This window comes from Babylonia areolata, chromosome 4 (genome assembly GCF_041734735.1).
Source record: "Babylonia areolata isolate BAREFJ2019XMU chromosome 4, ASM4173473v1, whole genome shotgun sequence".
Classification (NCBI taxonomy): domain Eukaryota; kingdom Metazoa; phylum Mollusca; class Gastropoda; order Neogastropoda; family Buccinidae; genus Babylonia; species Babylonia areolata.
In genome coordinates, this window is record NC_134879.1 from 15,036,778 (window position 1) to 15,057,604 (window position 20,827).

The 20,827-nt window shown below is 43.6% G+C and overlaps 2 protein-coding genes across 4 annotated transcripts in view; one reads left to right on the forward strand and one right to left on the reverse strand.

The window, feature by feature from the left end:
• LOC143280888 (spectrin beta chain, non-erythrocytic 5-like) overlaps positions 1–1,415 on the reverse strand; it is a 355,560-nt gene extending 354,145 nt beyond the window's left edge. Inside the window, exon 1 of the mRNA XM_076585640.1 lies at positions 1,017–1,415. The gene's annotated coding sequence lies outside the window, so the exon portion shown is untranslated. The remainder of the gene's footprint in view (positions 1–1,016) is intronic.
• Positions 1,416–5,463: 4,048 nt separating this feature from the next.
• On the forward strand, positions 5,464–20,011 carry LOC143280889 (solute carrier family 25 member 45-like). Of its 3 annotated transcripts, none has more exons than XM_076585644.1 (7): positions 5,464–5,537; positions 5,747–5,826; positions 11,274–11,358; positions 12,714–12,767; positions 13,492–13,572; positions 15,079–15,343; positions 16,582–20,011. In XM_076585644.1, exons 5-7 carry the CDS (start codon positions 13,498–13,500, stop codon positions 17,067–17,069), a joined length of 828 nt encoding a protein of 275 aa, XP_076441759.1. In that variant the 5' UTR covers positions 5,464–5,537; positions 5,747–5,826; positions 11,274–11,358; positions 12,714–12,767; positions 13,492–13,497; the 3' UTR covers positions 17,070–20,011. The 3 variants fall into 3 exon arrangements, with proteins under 3 accessions (XP_076441759.1, XP_076441758.1, XP_076441757.1); XM_076585643.1 differs by having other exon boundaries at positions 12,714–12,757; XM_076585642.1 differs by lacking the exons at positions 5,464–5,537; positions 5,747–5,826 and adding an exon at positions 7,522–7,624 and having other exon boundaries at positions 12,714–12,757.
• Positions 20,012–20,827: the final 816 nt, after the last annotated feature.

Here is a 20,827-nt window from a genome sequence, read left to right on the forward strand (position 1 = left end):
TGCGCGTGTGTGTAATATGTGTTTGTGTCTGTCCGTCGCTGTGTGTGCGTCTATGTCTGTGTTTCAGTGTCTGTGTGTCTGCCGGTGTGTGTCACTGTGTGTAAAGAGATCCGGTTTCAGACCCATTTTCCACCCGATAAGGGAGTGGGGGGTGGGGGGGGGGGGGGGGTTAGAAATTCCAATGCCACCGGCAATTGCAGCAGCTGGGCCAGTCAAAACTATTGTGTTCCCTGCGGTCGTGTTTTTTGGGGGTTTTTTTGTTTGTGTGTTTTGGGTTTTTTTTTTATTTAGGGGGGGTGGGGGGGGAGGGCGCTCTCGATACTCTTCCTCCGCACCATTTTTTGTTGCTTTTTTTTTTGTGTGGTCATTCATCAATGATATTACTGAGTAGTTATTGTGTCCATTTTTTTTTTTTTTTTTTTTTGTTATAACTGTCATATTGCATATTTCCTTGTCAGTCAGTTCAGGTTTGATTTCATTGTCACTCACTCAGTCCTGCAATGCAAAATTTGTAACTGATGAAATGCACACATGATGCACTTACCTTACAAACTAATTCAGTTGTAGCGCAACTGAGCGCGCACTTACTGGCACGCACGCACACACACACACACACACACACACACACACACACACACACACAACACACACACACACACACACACACTGACACACTACACACACACACACACACACACACACACACATGACTCGAACCAACTCTAGTCAGTAAAGGAGACATTCCTTAACTATCTTTCAACACAACTAAAACACTGAATAGGCCTACAAAACGGTGTCGACGACAGATTTCAGTGCAACTTAAGTTGTCACGTTATCAACACCCGAGGACAATGATGATTAAATTGGATAAGACGAACTGACGACAACGTACGTAGCGGTGTTAACTGACTTACACGTTAAGGTTAAGCGGTCGTCATACACCTTCTTTCATACCTTCCTTCACAAACCCACTCCCACATAACGCAACTTACGGATTTGCAAAGAATACGACTCACCTTACACTGACGAAAACGGCTTATGAATATTTCCAACTGGCCCGCAACACTGTCTGTTTAAAACTTCTTTTTCGCAAGACACTCCCCGAGGCACTGTCACGCTGTTGAATTTGTCGTGGTCGACTTCCAAATGTTAAACTTCAGTTTTAGTATGCAACAAGGAAAAGTGCACACATAAACTTGTAGCACGGTCACTCACGAAACACAAGTGATCAAATAAAATCAGTAGTATTCAAGGTGGGCGGGATGGGGTAGTAGTGGTAGTAGTAGGTAAGTGTCCCGTGGTACAAGTATGTGGTAAAGGTCCAAAGCGCGCGCGTTGACAGTGCAGATTTTTAGGGTGAGTTGTCTGGCCGCCGCGATTCTCTTGGGGGCCGTGCGTTTGGTTGGCGGCTTGCCTGTGCCGTGTGCCGCCAAGTGCGACAATGTGATAAGAACATGGGCGCGCTCGATTCGTGCCTGTCGTTCTGAGGGCCGACTGTGACTCTTTTTTTCTTTCTTTTTTTTCTTCTTTTATCCTCCCCCCACCCCGAGAGCGCGGGCAGGCGAAAACAAGCAAACAAAAAGCGGAAGATATTCAATGTGGATCAGTTTGTAGATCGCGTAAACCTTACTACGCGAGTCACGTCAATCACATAAAACAGATACTAACACTGATGCCGTGCGGAACTGATAATGTGATTTTGCATGCATAACAACACACACACACACACACACACACACACACACACACACACACACACACACACACACACACACACACACACACACAGAGGGTGGGTTTTTTGTAGCCTGTTTTGTTGCCGTTATTTTGTCGGTTGTTTTTTTTGTCCCAAGTTACATTGCAAGCTACAGGCCCATCAGACTCGTCAGTTCTGTAACACTGCGGAGTTCCAGCTGTGGCACTGAGTTCACGAGGAACTATCGATGCTGGCGGGCCAGTCACCACGAGGCTGTACACACCCCACCCCAAAGGAGACCCTGCGTTGCCGCAGTACTCAGTGCCGGACTGACTGCATTGGTGGACTGAATGAGTCTGTCACTGCGGTGGCGTTCCTCAGTCCACGGAACCCGACACAGTTTCCATGATGAATCCTGACCTCACAACACCGCAGATTTAGATTTTGATGAGGAAATACCGTTGGCATGAAAGTGAGTGAAGGGGGACTTGAATCCCGGAGTCGGCTCCATGACTAAGAGGGGGACAGCAGTGGAAACCCACCACCCAATCTGTGGTGGAGAGCTTTTGATACTTTGTCATAGTCATAGGTATTGTATTGTATGGAGAGCTTTTTATACTCTACTCATAGTCATAGGTATTGTATTGTATTTCTCTGGATAGCTTTTTTTTGTCAAGGTATTGTAATGTATTTCTCTGGAGAGCTTTTTATACTTTGTCATAGTCATAGGTATTGTATTTCTCTGGAGAGCTTTTTTGTCATAGTCATAGGTATTGTATTTCTCTGGATAGCTTTTTTTTGTCATAGTCATAGGTATTGTATTGTATTTCTCTGGAGAGCTTTTTTATACTTTGTCATAGTCATAGGTATTGTATTGTATTTCTCTGGAGAGCTTTTTATATTCTGTCATAGTCATAGGTATTGTATTGTATTTCTCTGGAGAGCTTTTTATATTCTGTCATAGTCATAGGTATTGTATTGTATTTCTCTTTTTTGTCACACCAGATTTCTCTGTGTGAAATTCGGGCTGCTCTCCCCAGGGAGAGCACGTCGCTACACTGAGAGTACCACCCATTTTTTTGTATTTTCCCTTTGTACATCCCCACCCCCCACCCCCACCCTATCGAAATGGATTTTAGTACAAAATTTTGCTAGGGACAACCTTTTTGTTGCCGTGGGTTCTTTAACGTGCGCTAAGTGCATGCTGCACACGGAACCTCGGTTTATCGTCTCATCCGATTCGGACTAGGGGAGAAAATACCGGCGACTGTGCCGTGATTCGAACCAACACGCTCAGACTCTTGCTTCCTAGGCGGACGCGTTACCTCGAAGCCAGACACTGAGTGCATGTGCAGAGTTTTTATTCTATATCATGAAGCCATTTTAAAGACAATTTACAATCATAATTATCAACAGAAACGGTGCTGAAAACCGCATTATTTTGAAACTGAGTACTACTATTACAACTACTCTTGTAACAATAATTATTCAGGCGGGACATAATGGATCTGGCGGCCAGCCGGAAAAAGTTAACTTGTTCAACGAGTTAACTTGAGAAATAAACTTGAAAGACAAACGCGAAGATTGATATAGGAATTTGCGTCCCGAGAGGAAACTAAGATTAACTGTGACTAACATGCGACTGGAGCGCAGAATCGTAGTTAGCCATCAAAAGAGAACGCTTTAGAAGAAGCGGCAAACAGTAGCACAAAAACAGAACCTCACCGGACTGACTGACCATCGTTTCGGAAGCTGTGTGTCGGAATGGCCCGCGTACCGTGACCAATCAAGTGCTCCCTTTCTGTGCACACCTTGCTTTTCTGAACGGACTACCTGTGTGACAGGTGGGGGAGCGCACCCTGGCGGCAAGCACGACATCAATGCAGAGGGCGTGTCCCATATATAGCTGTAATTTGCACACACACACACACACACACGGTTTGAGAACGCTAAACAGCTATCAGATAAAAATGAGTAGAGGCTTATGCAATGTTCAAAACCTTTTCGGCTGTCGATTTGGGGAGAACATTAAAAAACAAACAAACAACAACCACAACAACAACAACACCCCCCCCCCCCCCCCCCCCCCCCCCCCCCCCCCCCCCCCCCCCCAAAAAAAAAAAAATCCCACCACACCAGTGCCGAGAGACGAAAGCAGTGGGTTTCTTCACGGAAGCTACGACACGATTGACATAGGCGCTTGAAACTGAACAATCTGTCGTGATCCCTGCACACTTGTTGCCTGCCTTAGATGCGGATCTGTTGCGGCACCGGTGTGTTGGCTCAGAGAGTGACACGGAGCGGTATGGAGCCCGGGGACAACACTAAATTAATTCGCGGTAATTATTGTCGCGCCGGGTGTTAGAATTGGGTATACCCTTTGACGTTTCAGTTTTCATTTCTCTGTGCCCGCCTGTGCACGCACGGTGGGGAGCTGTCTTCTTCTTCTCTTCGGTTTTTTTTTTTTTTTTTTTTTTTCTTTTTTTTTTTTTTTTTTCCCCAGTCAATTCAGCCACAAATCCATGCATTTGGATGACTCAGTGTGTTGGACCATGCACGGTGTAGCAGGCAGCCATAACATACCACACCCAAAACAGTACACGAGTATAAAAATGGCCAATGCCAAAAAGTAATACCCGAGTATTGGACATCATTATTCTGGGTCCTCTGGTAATCTTTTATATCCTGGGTCAGGGCTATAGCGGCCGAATGGTTAAAGCGGTGGACTTTCAATCTGAGGGTCCCGGGTTCGAATCTCGGTAACGGCGCCTGGTGGGTAAAGGGTGGAGATTTTTTTTTTCCGATCTCCCAGGTCAACATGTGTGCAGACCTGCTAGTGCCTGAACCCCGATCATGTGTACACGCGCGCAGAAGATCAAAAGCGCACGTTAAAGATCCTGTAATCCACGTCTGCGTTCGGTGGGTTATGGAAACAAGAACATATACAATATGCACTGCCGAAAACGGAATATGGCTGCCTACATGGCGGGGTAAAAAGAAAAAAAAAACCGGTCATACACATTAAACGTTACATGTCTGTCTGAGTGTGTGTATGTGCGTGCCTGAAATCTGATTGCATGACACAGGAAACGAATGATGAGCACCCAATGACAGCCCGGCGTCAGTTGGCTCTACACAGGGAGGCAGCCAGTTGCGCAAAGGACCCCTTGTTTGTAAAGCGCTTAGAGATTGGTCTCTGACCGAGGTCAGGCGCTGTATAAGTATCCTTATCGATCAATATTCCGGGCCCCGGCGGCGTTGCACCAGGACTTCATCAGTGACCAACGTGTTGCCGCTGCAGTGTTCACTTAGAACAATAACTAACTAACTAACTAGAAAACAAATACGAAATAAGGTAGCTACTAGAATAAGTTGTTGTTGTTGTTGTTTTAACCATTAACAAGGCAAAAAGGTGGGAGGGGGGGTTGTTTTGTTGTTGTTTGTTTGTTTGTTTTTTTGTGTGTTTTTTTTTTGTTTTTTTTTTTAATTATTATTATCAGTCATTCCTCCTGAACCCCAACAATAAAGAGCAATAATTAAGGAGGAGAAATACAAAGAATGTACACGGTAGTTCGTCGAAACTCTGCTGCACATGTTGGACCGAATTTTCTCCGGCTCTCATTGAGTAACCAAAGATTTGGTCAGTTTCTCCCCGGGGGGGGGGAAGCTTCGTCAAGGAGGGCTGTTTCTTAGTCAGTCGCACGATTACTTCGATGTGGCCTGTGAGTTAGCTACCTTTTTGGTTACGGTCTGTGACATGTTGGTTTCGAAATGAAAGCAGACCACAAGGCTCTGTCACGGTATCCCAAATGTTCAGTTGTCTGATTTTAGTGGATGAACGGTAGGCTATGTCTCGATTCTTGCTCTGTGGTACCACCTGGTATAATTATTAGGTCTTTTAGATGCACTGTAGACGTTTCGATTGCACAACGACTGGCTAAAATTTAGAATGATCTTATCTCACCAGTCGACTCCTTCCATGATCTCGGTCTCTGTATTATTATATAACCTCAAAATTGAAAAATCTGTGGCGTTTCTGTCTCTCTCCAGCTGGTTTCTCTGTCTGCGTTCTGCTGCCTTGCTTCGTCTGAGGTAGACGGACGGACTGCAGAAGGACCAGTGCAGTGCAGGTCGGTTGGAGACAGACTGGACTGAGTTTCTCAGTCACTGTCATTTTGACTGTCTGTCTTTCGATCTCTCTCTCTCTCTGTCTCTCTCTCTCTCTCTCTCTCTCTCTCTCACTCTCACTCTTTGTCTGTCTGTCTGTCCACTGATGCGTGTCTGTGTTTACGTCCGTGAAATTATCACTGTGAAGCAACTTTGCCAAACTTTAGTTCTTGTCTCTCTCTCTCTCTCTCTCTCTCTCTCTCTCTTTGTCTGTCTGTCTGTCCACTGATGCGTGTCTGTGTTTACGTCCGTGAAATTATCACTGTGAAGCAACTTTGCCAAACTTTTGTTCTTGTTTCTGTTTTGCATGGGATGTCAACGGTGGCCAAGTGCGTTGAGAAATCTGCGTGCATGCTTCTTCTTCTTCAATTCGATGTTGAGGTCCCACAATCATACTGACAAGTACGGGTTGATTATTCTGGCACTCAACTTCTGATTGCATTGTAAAAAAAAAAAATCTTATTTTGATTCTTAGTCAGAGGAAAGGGAGTTTCAGTTTCAGTAGCTCAACTTGAGGAGGCGTCACTGCGTTCGGACAAATCCATATAGAGAAAAGGGATCTAATCAAAATGTGAGTGAAAGGGGTTATGGTGGTAGTAATTGGCCGGATTGGTAAAACTATTTTATTTTATTTTACTTTCTTGTTCGTATGTCCCTAGCAGTCTCCCCCACCCCCTTCCCTCACTCCTGCCCTCTCCCCCCCTCCCCCTACCCCCCTCACCCTCCATTCTGCCCCCGCCCACCTTTTTCCCCCTTTCCCATCCCCCTTCCCTTTTAGAGCCCTTTCTTTCCTTCACACACCCACACTGACAGTTCTGCTCACCCTTCTTGGTTTTTTGTGTCCTTTCCTGTGACTTCTCATCACTTTCCTTTCCTGAACTTTACTCTCTCCCTCCTGCTCTGTCTGTATCTTTCTGTCTGTCACTCACTCATTTCATTTGCCTGAAGAAGAGCCTGTGGTTCGATACGTCGCCTCTTTTATCCCACGTAAGTCGACTTTTACCAAGATTCTTTTAGTCTACCTCTTTCTGTAAAAAAAAAAAAAAAAAAAAAAAAAAAAAAAGATTATCGAATTTTAGAACAGGGAGAAACAATAAAATAAATAAATAAATAAAATAAAAATCAATGGTCAATGGAATGGCGTCTTTCATATCAAGGGGGAGAACACGTGCTTGTAAATGAATCGCCAATAACTCGGTTGTGCCCCTTCTGTTAAGTGCTATTGCTCTGGATTTGTGTGTGTGTGTGTTTGGTTTTGCGCTCGTTTGTTTTTAGCACGCAAGTCGCGTGGTTTTCAGGCACTTACGTTGTGACACTGGGATGATGAATCCACTCAGAAATGATACTGCAGAGGGAGAGGCAGCTGGATTATGGAAGTGGATTGCGGAGACGACTGATGCGCCGGGTGGCACGACTGAAAGGGCGACATGGGCATTTAAAACCCATAAATCATTGTGTGATCGTATTAGCAGATATGTCAACAGAATAAAAATGTAAAGCCATTTCTGATAATTTCCCAAACACTGTGACAACAGAAGGTGACACCATCATTTGAATTTGTGTTAGGCCAAAGCTGACGTGCTTCGCCTGGTTTTGTCGTCTGCTACGCTACAGGACAAACCCACCTTAATGCGTTTCACTGACAAAAGAGTCTCGACAGGAAAGCTTCAAGAGAGATTTGACAGTTTGAGTGAGCTTGAACATCCACGGATGGCAAAGATCAGCACTTATCGCATATCAGGATGCATTCGTATGTGAAAGGTATGTCAGAAACGTGTCTCCTGGTTCGACAAAAAGCCGCCAGTTGTCCTATTTGCATCAGTAGATGTGTCTCTCCTGGAACCGGTGACTGAGACGGTCGTTATTGATTTTTAGTTTCCATTTTCCAGTCAGAATGAGGATCCTTCACTGGTGCTGATTCCCATTTCTTTTCGCAGATCTCGCTGTTCGCTGGCACAGCACGATACACTGACTGATAAATTACCACAAATGTTTATCCATTATTTGTGACAGATAGGATTCTTCGCCGGTGGCAAAATATTTGGTGTGGTGGGATCTGAAACTGGAAGATTGTTCATGTCAGAAATCTATTTACTACTTTAGATTTTGAGCTGGGGGTAGCGAACGGCCGCTTCTTAACTTTGCAGGGTTTATTTTATGGGTTTTTTTTTCCTGCTTCACTGACATATCTTACTTTATTTACTAGTTTAATCTTTTAAAATCATATCACATTATTTGTTTCATTAGTATGGACACAGCCCACTCGTTTGTATCTTAACACGACTTCATGAAGGCTGGTCGGCTCTCTCGATCATTCGAAGTCGGAAAGAGTTGAAGTAACATGTGCGTCAGACACTGAGAACAGTCATTGCATGATGTTGTTTCCGCACGGCAGGAACAGTGAATACTTTAAAAATTATCTTGACATTCATTCACAGATTTTTTTTTAATACAAAACTCATCTTGATATATATATATATATATATGTGTGTGTGTGTGTGTGTGTGTGTGTGTGCGCGCGCGCACATTTATGAACTGACAACCATTGTACACTCAATGCTGGAAAAATGCTTATTATAAGTTATACATGTGGGGACTCTCTTTTTCTTCCCCACTTCAAGCGGGCAAAAGGCCTTATCAGGCCTACACACCTTAATATTGATATAATATGATAGCCCACATTGTTCATATATGTTAACTGAGGATGATTATGATAGTGCTTCATAATCAATGGAAACGCTTAATGAAATGGGATTGATTCATTGACTGACATGCATGTGTGTGTGTGTGTGTCCGAATACTTGCGATAGATCTTCATACATAAAACGGCCAGATATCCGGCCATGCTGTCTTCGAAGACATCGGGTTATTCTCAGTAAGCTTTCATTCTGCTAGTTGTGTCTTTAAACTTAAAGTCATGCGATTTTATGACTTAACGCAGCTTTCGGCCCGACTGTGCATGAAGAATACGTGATACCCGATCTTGTGGCTTCTTAGTTCCAACAACTTGGACTTGGCACTCGTGTCAGTGTCACTGTTTCGTTTCACCTTGATTGCTCTTAACCGACACAGAAATGTTAAACGCGCGCGCGCGGGCGTGTGTGTGGTCAGAGTTTGTGTGTGGGTGTTTGTGTGTGTTTGCATGTAAGTGTATGTAGGTGCATAGAAACCATATAATGAAATACCTTGTATATAGGGTCTTTGCTATATATACTGTAGTACAGGAGTGCAACAGGCCGGAGAACATTAAAACACACACACACACACACACGCACACACACACGCACACGCGCGCACGCACTGGCACGCGCGCGCACACACACACACACACACACACACACACACACACATACACAGAGGTCGCCTACTGTTCCTGTGTGCTGTAGATGACATATGATATCCAGTAAAATATATGTATATAATATATTTATCACGTCAGGCACGGAGTTGCGTTGTGTAAGTCACCCTTCTGAACTTGGCCGTGCGCGCGCACACACTTTTCATAAAAGGGGCAACACTATCGTGAAAAGTATGTAATGGCCTGAAGTTACTAAGGCTCAGAAAATGCACTTTAAAATATTTCCATTTTTGTCACACATAATATATAGTACATGAATAGTACGAGTTTGTCAAAAGTATCCATTACAAGCACATTTACTTTCACCATTTCAAAAGCAAAAGGAAAAATATATACGTAAAGATAAACAGAACAGACAGACAGACAACACACATATGATATATGTGTATGCATAAATGCATCACTGGAGCACAGCTTAACATGCCGCATTGTGTCACATCACATTGTGTAAACCCACTTCACGTCTTGTGACACCACCCTGTTACCCTTGAACAACGCACATTCATAGCATACACATACATGTCAATACACACACACACAGTTACAAGTATACTTGATATCATGTGCAGTATACTTCGTTATTAACATTATATCCATAATGATTTTCACTATATTCTGCACACAAAGCACACAACATGAAGGAGCGAACTGCTATGGAGAAGGCTTGAAAGATTTTTTTTTTTTTTTTTCACTATCAACTGTTTTGTATGGATCGGAAACCAATAATTACAAACTTATTGTGCGTCGTTGATATTGAGGCCTTCAAGAGAGATTTATTTCTGTATTTCAAATGCAGGTTTAAGATACCGCCTGAAACGACACAGCTGTGGATAAGTATTATGCACTGTCCGTGACAGGATTCCAGTCCCCAACCAGTAATACGATTTTCATGGCCAGCCGCATTTATGCGGTTTTCAAGTTCAACATAAAAATCTGGACTATCCCTGTTTAGACCATATAAAGCAATTGTCAGTCAGTAAGTCCTTCATCTGTCTGTCTGTGTCTCTTTGTCTACCTCCTCTCTCTCTCTCTCTCTCTCTCTCTCTCTCTCTCTCTCTCTCTCTCTCTCTCTCTCTCTCTCTCTCTCTCTCTCTTTCTCGCCGTCTCTAGCTACTTGTGTGTGTGTGTGTGTGTATGTGTGTCTGAGTTTGTCTTTTTCAGTGGTTGCGTTGTGTTTGTATGCAGCGCATATGCTTGTTACTCTGTTTGCGTGTTGCATCACTGTTTCTGTATATCATTTTATTTTGTAAAGCGCCCCGGACTCAATATAGACAAGAAATCACGGTCACTCTTGTCATCTGATTTTTTTTTTCTCTAGGTCAGGATAATCCCACCTAAAGTGCAGGCCTACTATGGCTTGGAATGTACTACTCATTTCCTTAACATGAGTCTTGCTATTAAAACAATAGCAAATTGTGATTTCGACTTATGATTACCAGTTTGCAAACCCATCGTATTCTGTGAGTGCTAGCAAAGCACCCTCCACAATTGATTAGATTTATGTAGGTCCAAAGAAAACGAACGTGTATGTCCTTTTGAAACACTCCATAAGTTACTTCCTAGATGAAGTTACTGTTGTTGTTGCTGCTGCTGCTGCTTCTGTTGTGCTGCTTCAGTTTTAGTTTCAAGGAGGTGTCAAAGCGTGCGGCCTGATCCATATACGCTACACCACATCTGCTGTTACAAAGGGGGAGGGAGGGAGAGGGGAGGAGCAGATGCCTCAGCTTCGCATAGACCCATCAAGCTTGCTGAGCTGTTATTACTAGAACTGCTTCTTCTGCTACAACCAAACTAGTCGTATTTTCTACTGATTGAACACACCCGAGCGGCCCTGAAGGAAGACTTAGAACTTTAACATGCTCTTTGTGCTTATATATTTTCAGCTGGTCATAGCGGTTAAGTGAAAAAGACATCCAGTCAGCATGCGATCTCTCACTACACTCCCCGCATTTCTAATTGGTAGCACAGGTGTAACTGGCTCTACAGAAAGGTTACGTGTGTGCGTGTGCGTGTGTGTGTGCGTGCGTGTGTGTGTGTGTCTATGACCAACAGTGGAGGCGGCAGCGGCTTCGATCTGTCCTTGGAGCTATGGCTGGAACCAACGTCATTAACGATTATGTCGCTGGGGCGATTGGAGGTAATACTGGTTGGGGATGTGTGTGTTTGTGTGTGTGCGCGTGTGTGGGCGAGCGAGCGAGAGCGAGAGAGAAGGGGAAGGGAGAGAGCTTGTAACGGAAAACTGTGTGTAAAAGGTACTCCAGAACATGCCAAAGAAATCCTGCGACCTTGACCTCATGCTTGCCCCTGTCCAGATGAGATTACTCCAATAGTAAATCTCATTATGAATAAGTCTGTCTTCTGGCATTTTGCCACAGAATTTAAAGCCCTGTTAAAACAAAAACAAACAAACAAACAAAAACAAACAAAAAACAAAACAAAACAAAACAAAAAAAAACGAACTGTTTGAAGCACTTCCGTCATGTTTCTAATCTGGATACCTTTCTTGTCACAGTTGTTGGAGCGTATTTGTTTTGAAACAATTGGAGTCTCAGAACCGTCTGGAGCCATTTCAATCAGCACACAGCAATCGAAACTGTCTTGTTATGTGTAGTTAATAATCTCCTTCGGGCATCTAACAGTGAATGTCACTGCTTAACATATCGCAGCGTAGGACACCATAGACCATGGTATCCTTATTAGACGGTTGCGTACCACTTTTACTTGCTTTGGAATGGTCCTAAATTGGTTCATCTCGTACTTAACTTGCTGTACCATCAATACCATCTTTCTGGGTCCCTGCGCTCTTTTGACACTTCTCGGTTGACAGTTCCTCGTTTTTTCCCTTGCGCCCTTTGGTTAATTTTTTTTTTTTTTAATCTTTCTGTATTTGGCCCAACTTTCTGGAACTCCCTGCCTCTGTCTCGCAGGGAAAAAAAAACCCACAGTGTTGTTCAACTTTTGAAAATAATGAAGACACACATTGTTTTCAATTTCACCTCCCATGATGCGTGTGAATGAGTCCCATGTTTCTGCTTTCAACTTATGGAATAAAACACGCACGCACGCGCGAGCGCACGTTTCTAATCATGATAGTCTTGATGACGGTGGTGGTAATTATGGGGGTGATGATTATGATGGAGATGATGATGATTGATATGGATACTTCGTTATGTAGCGCCTACCCTCGGTCAGAGACCAAGTTCTAATGATGAGAGTACTCCAATAGGAAATCTTAGATCAGATTACTCCAGTAGTAAATCTCATTATGATTAACTTTAAAATCATCAAAATGCTAACTTTGATCCTGTTTGAAGCATTACTGCCCTGTTTTGTAATCTAGATACCTTTCTTATCAAATGATGATGGTGACGTAGGTGACGATGGCGTCAATATGGGTGAAACAGACAACAACAACAACAACACACACACACACACACACACACACACACACAGTGTTGAATTGAAGGAGTTTCCCCTGTTGTTTGCCTTCAGGATGCGCGGGAATGGCTGTCGGACACCCGCTGGACACGGTCAAGGTAACGTTGAGTGCGTGCATTTTGTCAGTCTGCCACCACCTGTCTGCGTGCGCGCTGTGTGAAAGAGGCTGTGTGTGTGTGTGTGTGTGTGAGAGAGAGAGAGAGAGAGAGAGGCGTGAGAAAGGGAAATCAACAGAAAGGGCCAAATTTATAATGGTAATAATAATTATTTGATCTGTAAAGTGCTTTTCCGTATAAAACATGCTCAGTTGCGTTGTACAGTGTGAATACCGACGTTTAAAACATGCATTTAAACTCTTAAAAAAATAAATTAAATTAAATAAAATAAATAAAAATTGAAGGGATGTAGTAGTTTTTTTTTTTAATTACGTCAGACTAACGTGGTTTAAACGGGTGTGTGCGCGTGTGTGTATGAGTGTGTGTGTGTACTTGCGCGTGTGTGTGTGTACTTGCGTGTGCGTTTGTACGTGTGTACGTTCAGTGCTATTGTGCGTATATGTTTTTGTTTTTTGTTTGTTTTTTTTAATAATTATTATTGCATCTGTATGACTGTCATTACTGTATATCTGGTTTACTCTACGTCGACATCTAAGCATTTTGTGTCTATTATGTTTTCACAGTGAATGACTGTGACTTCCGCCGTAGTGTATTGTTGATGCATGCGGTTAAAACACCACAAATGAATGTATCGATTATTGAGATACTGAAGTAGACCCATTCTGTAAAAGTGATATGATGACACGTCACCGTTCATAACCATGTGGGTTCTCCAGGTGCAGATGCAGACGCAGAATCCTAAGACTGCCTACATGGGATTATGGGACTGCATCCGGAACATCTCCCACGAAAGCCTGGTTAGAGGGGAAAAAAGATACAGACGGACCAGACAGACGATGAGACTGATGCGGGACTTACTGAACTGACGCAGCCCATGCACCTGTAAAAAAAAAAAAAAAAAAAAAGGGGGCTCCTCCAGGGCTTTTTTTTAAATTTTGATGGCGGCATGTACAGTCCATGGTCGGATATGGTTTTTTTTTTGTTGTTTTTGTGTTTGTTCGTGTGTGTGTTTTGGTGTGTGTGTGTTTTTTCTGTTTCTCTCTCTCTCTCTCTCTCTCTCTCTCTCTCTCTCTCTCTCTCTCTCTCTCTCTCTCTCGTCCTTTGCATTCCGAAATTAGAGATAAATACCTGGACTATTGTAGCATACAATCTCTACCACAAGTGCTAAAATGTGACAGCATGGTTAAAACTAGGAACCTAGGAATTTATATGTTTTATGCATTGAAAATTCGAAACAATTTCGTAGGTAATATAGATGAGTAATGCCCTCTGTACTGGCTGTCAGTTGTAAAAATAACTGAATGAAAATCTGTAGGTTTAGGAAATTCCACTTTCTTGCATGCATGGCTTGTTTCATGTTTTCGTTTTTCCATAATAGTCATTCTACATTGTTCTTTTTGTTTCTAGGGGCCGGAGGCCTATGGAATAAAATTTTGTTCTTGTTCTTGTTCTCTCTCTCTCTCTCTCTCTCTCTCTCCCTCTCTCTATCTGTGTGTGTGTGTGTGTGTTGTTGTGTGTTGTTGTTGTTGCTGTTGTTGCTGTTCTTGTTGTTGGTTTATTGAAAGCAGAATCTGACTGAGGAGGGAGGTTGAAGTGAAGGGTGGTCGAAGCACAAGCAAAAACAAATAAAAACTGGTTAATCAAAGACGAACACTTACACACACAAGCGCGCGCACGCACACACGCACAAACACGCACGTTCGCACAGAACAGACAAGCAACTAAGAAACGGGCAGACACTGACAAACTCCCTCGTGCTCACAAATTTATTGAACTTAAGATGATTTTAGGAAACGGACAATGAGAAATGGACAAAAAGACTACAAACTGGTGCATCTGCGTTATGTCAGTGAGTGTGTGTGTGTGTGCACGCGTGTTTAGGATTGTGCATGTGTGTGAGTATGCATACGCTAGTGTGTTAGGCAGATGTGATGACTTGGATAAGTATTTTGATGGTGGTGAAAATTGTTCATCCTCCAAATACTGTAACATGATTGTTAAAAAATCTTAATTACTCTGTGTGCGAGCGTCTGTGCGTGCGTGTGTGTTGTGTGTGTGTGTGTGAGTGTGTGTGTGTGTGTGTGTTTCTTTTCTTTCCATCACCATCCCTACTCTTCTCCTCCCCCCCTAACCCCTCTCCCCCCCCCCGCCTCCCCACCCAAAAAAAACATCGCCCGCGCCCCCGCCCCCACCCCAAACCCCCCCTGTTCCTTCTGCCCCCAACTCCCCACACACCACACCACACCACACCCACACCCCCACCCGACAACAACACACCACACAACCCAAAACGAAAAAAACAGAGCAAAGGGTTCTTCCGCGGCATGTCCTGGCCGCTGGTGTCCTTCGGGGTGATGAACTCCATCTTCTTCGGCACCTACGGGGGCCTGCTGCAGCACTTCAGCCAAAACGTCCCGGACTCGGAGCAGCCTCACTTCCAGAGCACCTTCTGCGCGGGCTTCCTGGCCACCTTCCCCACCGTCTTCATTGCCACGCCCATCGACGTCGTCAAGGTCACCCTGCAGGCGCAGGTCGGGTCACAACCGGAGGTGCCCAAAAGTGGCTCGGGTTGGTGGTGTTTTTGTTGTTGATTCTTTCTTCTTTTTTTTTTTTCTTTTTGCGGGGATAGGGGGTGGGGATATAATGGGTTGAATTAGGTCGAGTTGTGTTGTTGTTGTTTTTTTTTGTGTGTGTGTTTGTGTTTGTGCGTTCATGTGATTTGTTGAGATAGGTGATTGTATATTTTGTATTTGTATTTCTTTTTATCACAACAGATTTCTCTGTATGAAATTCGGGCTGCTCTTCCCAGGGAGAGCGCGTCGCTATACTACAGTGCCACCCATTTTTTTTGGTATTTTTTCATGCGTGCAGTTTTGTCTTTCCTATCGAAGTGGATTTTTCTACAGAACTTTGCCAGGAACAACCCTTTTGTTGCCGTGGGTTATTTTACGTGCACTATGTGCATGCTGCACACGGGACCTCGGTTTATCGTCTCATCCGAATGACTAGCGTCCAGACCACCACTCACGGTCTAGTGGAAGGGGAGAAAATATCGGCGGCTGAGCCGTGATTCGAACCAGCTCGCTCAGATTCTCTCGCTTCCTAGGCGGACGCGTTACCTCTAGGCCATCACTCCACATAATATATATATATATATATATATATATATATATAAAATTATCTGCCTGCGTGCGTGTGTGCTGTGTGAAAGAGAGAGTGTGTGTGTGTGTTCATGTGATTTCCTGGGATAGGTGATTGTATATAGTTGTTTTTGTGTTTTTTTAATTATATATATATCTGCATACGTGCCTGCATGCGCGCACATGCGTGTGTGTTGTGAGAGGGGGAGAGAGAGAGAGAGAGAGAGAGAGCGTGTGTGTGTGTGACTAAGTATCTGTGTTTTGTAACGGAGGAAAAGGGGAAAGGGAGTTTGGAAGTGGGCAGAAGGGAAAAGGTTGTTTGCTTAGCACATGCATTACACAACTGTCATGAGGACTGGGTGTAAAGACAATTATTATAAGGGTAGTAATACAGCCTGTTAGATAGATGTGTGTTTGTGAATGTGTGTGAGTATGCGGCGTGCGTGAGAGTGAGCGCATGTGTGTGTGTTTTCGGGTTTATTGTGTGTGCCTGTGTGTGTGTGTGTGCGTGCGGGTATGTACACGTCAGCGTGTCTGTGCGACATTGTGTCATTTGAACCGCCGTTACATTAATGCCATACCAGTAAATGTCACCCATGATGACTTACTTCAGACTATTGAGACCTCTCACACACGGTTTGCGCATTTCTGCCGACACTCCTGTAGATTATAGGGTGCTGCGGTCCAAATTTCACCGCGGACCGCTGGAGGCCTCCGTCGAGATCGTCAAGCTCTCCGGCGTAAAGGGCATCTTCCGGGGGTTCTGGACCCAGCTGGCCCGGGACAGCCCCGCCAACGCCGTCTACATGTCCTCCTACGAGATGGTGGCCTACGAGGCCAACGAGTTCCTGCCGTCCGTCCCCAACCCCTTCGTCAACTTCTTCTGCGGGGGGTTGGCCGGGGTGCTGAGCTGGATCGTGGTCATGCCTTTGGACGTGGTCAAGAGCCGCATGCAGGTGGACACGGGCTCGCACGTGTACACGGGGTTCTGGCACTGCGCCAAGAAGGCGTACCGGGAGGAAGGGTGGAGGGTGTTCTACAGGGGGGCCCTGGCCGTCACCTTGAGGGCCTTCCCCGTCAACGCTGTGACTCTGATGGTCTACACGGAGGTGCTTCTGGCCTTGAATAACACTGAGGATGTGTTGGACGCATAGGGTTTCTGTAAAGCAAGGTTTTATTTTTGTTTACATTCCCGTGAATGATAAGCTTAGCGCAGTGTGGATGGTGTAGTAGTAGTAGTAGCAGTATAAATGTATACGAGGAAAAGTCTTGTCATGGAGACCGCGCGGACATGAAAGGTCAGTTTGTCATAGATCTTAATAAAAAGTAAGTGAATAAATAAAAAAAACGGCTTGGACCTGTCCTGTGCTGGACAGTGGTCCATTTCCTCCCCGCATAGAATAAAGGCAGAATTAACATGGAGCATCCTGTGCAAAGACCAGCTTTGGAGGACAGCATGACTATGCAGTGACGGTGGTCATAAGCAAGGGAATGTTTGTCGCAATCCCTAAGAAATATGACAGCCTGAACATGTAAACCTGAGTCTTTGCAAGGCTACGTTTATCTGAGCCTGCGATGGAGGAAGACCGTATGGACACCTTAGACTGTGTTCAAGGAACGGTTTATCATTCTCATAAAGAACATGTACGATTTATCGGTTCTTATGAAATCAAGACCTGGATGTGATGGAGTTACTGTAAACAAGACAGAGAAAGGGCATTGAATGAAGGTGCAAGTGTGTGTGTGTGTGTGTGTGTGTGTGTGTGTGTGTGTGTCTTCTGATAATCATAGTCAAGAGTATGCATTTGAAGGTTGTGTACCTGCATTTCTTTCTTCATCATTTTTTTTTTTTTTTTTTTTTATCTCGAGACGGCTTGAAAAATAGTTATTGTAATAATAAAAGAAAGTTATAATTCCCCACCTACCCCATCCACCGACCTCCAACCCCTAAACATTCAAAGGAGAACACAGGTCTCAGATCTGAGTGAAAAGCCGCATCAAAAAACACTGATCACATTCCCCTTCTGATCCTGCAACCAAACATTTTTTTTTTCTTTTTATGTTCCTATTCTGTGCAGCTGCCACTGAGAGGAGGAGCACGTTTGTGCTCTCAAACCACCATCTTCTTCGTTCATGGGCTGCAACTCCCACAAGAACATACCCTGCAAGCACACCCCCGAAAACGGGGTATGGCTGCCTGCATGGCGGGGTATAAACGGTCATACACGTAAAAACCCACTCGTGTATATACATGGCGGGGTATAAACGGTCATACACGAAAAAGGCCACTAGTGTACATACGAGTGAACGTCGTATGTACACGAGTGGGCTTTTATGTGTATGACCGTTATTATCCCGCCATGTAGGCAGCCATAATTCGTTTTCAAGGGTGCACATTGAGTATGTTCTTGTTACCATAACCCACCGAGCGCTGACATGGATCACATGATCTTTAACGTGCGTATTTGATCTTCTGCTTGCGTATACACACGAAGTGGGTTCAGGCACAAGCAGGTCTGCACATTTGTTGACCTGGGAGATCGGAAAAATCTACATGCTTTACCCACCAGGCGCCGTTACCGAGATTCGAACCCCGGACCCTCAAATTGAAAGTCCAACGCTTTAACCACTCGGCTATTGCGCCCGTCGTGCGCTCAAACCAGACCCAGTCCATCTAGAAAGATACCATGTTTTTTTTAGTTTAGTTTTTTTTTTTTTTTTTTTTTTTTTTTTAGTTCTTTTGGTTTGCTTGTGGGTATGTTTCTTTCAGTTCGCGTGCATGATGGACGCGTGCTCAATGTCCATCCTCGGCAGAACCAGCAAAAAAAAAAAAAAAGCATGGCATCAAAGGTCACCACAGGGAGACCCAAAAAAGTCTCTAACGTCAGGAATGAGATCAGCGGTTCTCAGTATGAATTTGTACAGTGTCAGTTACTCGAAGCCGTCCAAAAAGCGTAGAAATGTATAATGTTACAGTTGTGTTAAAGACCAATTTCATAAAGGTGATGTATACTACACTGTTTAAAATCAATAGATCAAATTGTATCGGAAAAAAATGAATCCCTAGTGGGTAGTTAAGTGTCCATCTGTTGACTTTTGGTGGTCCAGTCACAATTAGAGCCTGTACTAATGTTGAAGAATTGTATGTCATTTCACTTCCAGACTGGAAATATTGCTTGTTCTGTTTCAGAACTGATGTTTCATATACAGTTACTGTTTCTTCTAAGATTCCTTTTAACGCGCTCTCTTGCCTTTGCACAACTCAACCATCTCTCAAAGTTACAGTTTGGTACTTTTTTTTGTGTATAGTCATATGGCCAGTATGCTACAAATGTCATATATATCTTTGAATATTTGAATGTTTGTGTGTACATGCATGTGTGCGATGTTCTTGAGAGCATGTGTACATGGCGTAGTGTTCAGAACTGACCCAACGGTGCAATGGAAAACTGACGCCATCATGCTGTTTCATGTTGTACAGCAGACAAAATCATTGTTGTTCCAACTTTATTGGTTAACGTATGTAAACCATGCCATCACTCTGTTTTGCACGTTGTGTGTGTAGTTATGTGTAGTTATGTGTGTGTGTGTGCGCGCGCGCGCGTGTGTATGTGTGTCCACATAAACTGCTTGCCACTTCTACTGGCATGATTACGGAGTCTTTAATTGTGGACATTCCTGTGATAATAAAAAGCTCAAAACAGCGCCTTCTACAATACTGTATTCAGCTTATAATCCCCAGAAACACTTATGTGTTATCAATTTTTATCTCATACCAAAATATGCGAATTCCAACAATATACTGCTTGACCTATTAATAAATATCTCGAGTGCAAAACTATTCAACAAAAAAGTTCGTCTGTCCTGACAATTGAAAGCTCAACATTTAAGCACATGTGCCAGGCATCTTTCAAAAGCGGAACAAATCCTTCCAGTTTTTTTTGTTTTTTGTTTTTTTTCTCTCTCTCTCTCTAGGAAAATAACATTTAATAACATTTTCTTTCTTTGAGAACTGGACAGTTTGGAAAGTAAAAGAAAAAGAAGGAAAATTCCGTGAGGGGTTGCGCATCTGTTACCTTTTTTTTTTTCTTTTTTTTTTTTTTGTTGTTGTTGTTGTTGTTGATGCGATGATAATAATCAGTGATAATAAAACATCGTTATACTCATGAAAACTTTGTCTTGTTGGTATATTGTCAGATCCACTGTGTTAACATGTGTTTTCTTGGGTTTATTACACACAATAATTATTATTAAGGTTATGAGGTTATGTTCGAAGTTGTGTGTGTGGTGTGTGTGTTTGTGTGTGTATGGTGTGTGTGTATGTGGGGGGGGGGGCAATCACTGGCATATTAACAGCTTCATTTACGAAAACAAGTTAAAGGACAAAGCTGTTAGAAGGTAGCATTGCTATTCGACGCGGGACCTCTGAATAAATTCCAAAGAACGCAAACAAATGAAGGTTGGAATGAATTGCTGTCAAAATGAAATCCCAAGTCAATAATGTGATGCCAGATTCAGCTTTCAAAGGGGCATCAAAGCGTTGGCGTGCGGACTGATGCATATACGCAACACCACTACTTATGTTAAAAACAAACAAAACCAAAAGACGGATGCCTGATCTGCACATAAATCTAAAGGGTTGGTCAGACATCGACTTTCCAGTAAGAGAAAGGAGGGGGAATGCGTTGTCAATGCATAAGTTAAATAGCATGCATGTGACAGACTTTTGAGATGCTGACACGTACTAGTTCTTTTTCCCATACTCTTTGGCAGCCACATTCACTCATATCAGTCACACATATACTGTTCCGCTCACAGTGATGCGTTTTTCAACGGACTTTTTCTCTCTGTATCATTATGCTTTTTAATCCTTATCACCTTTCAACAACTTGACTAACTGACACACAAGATT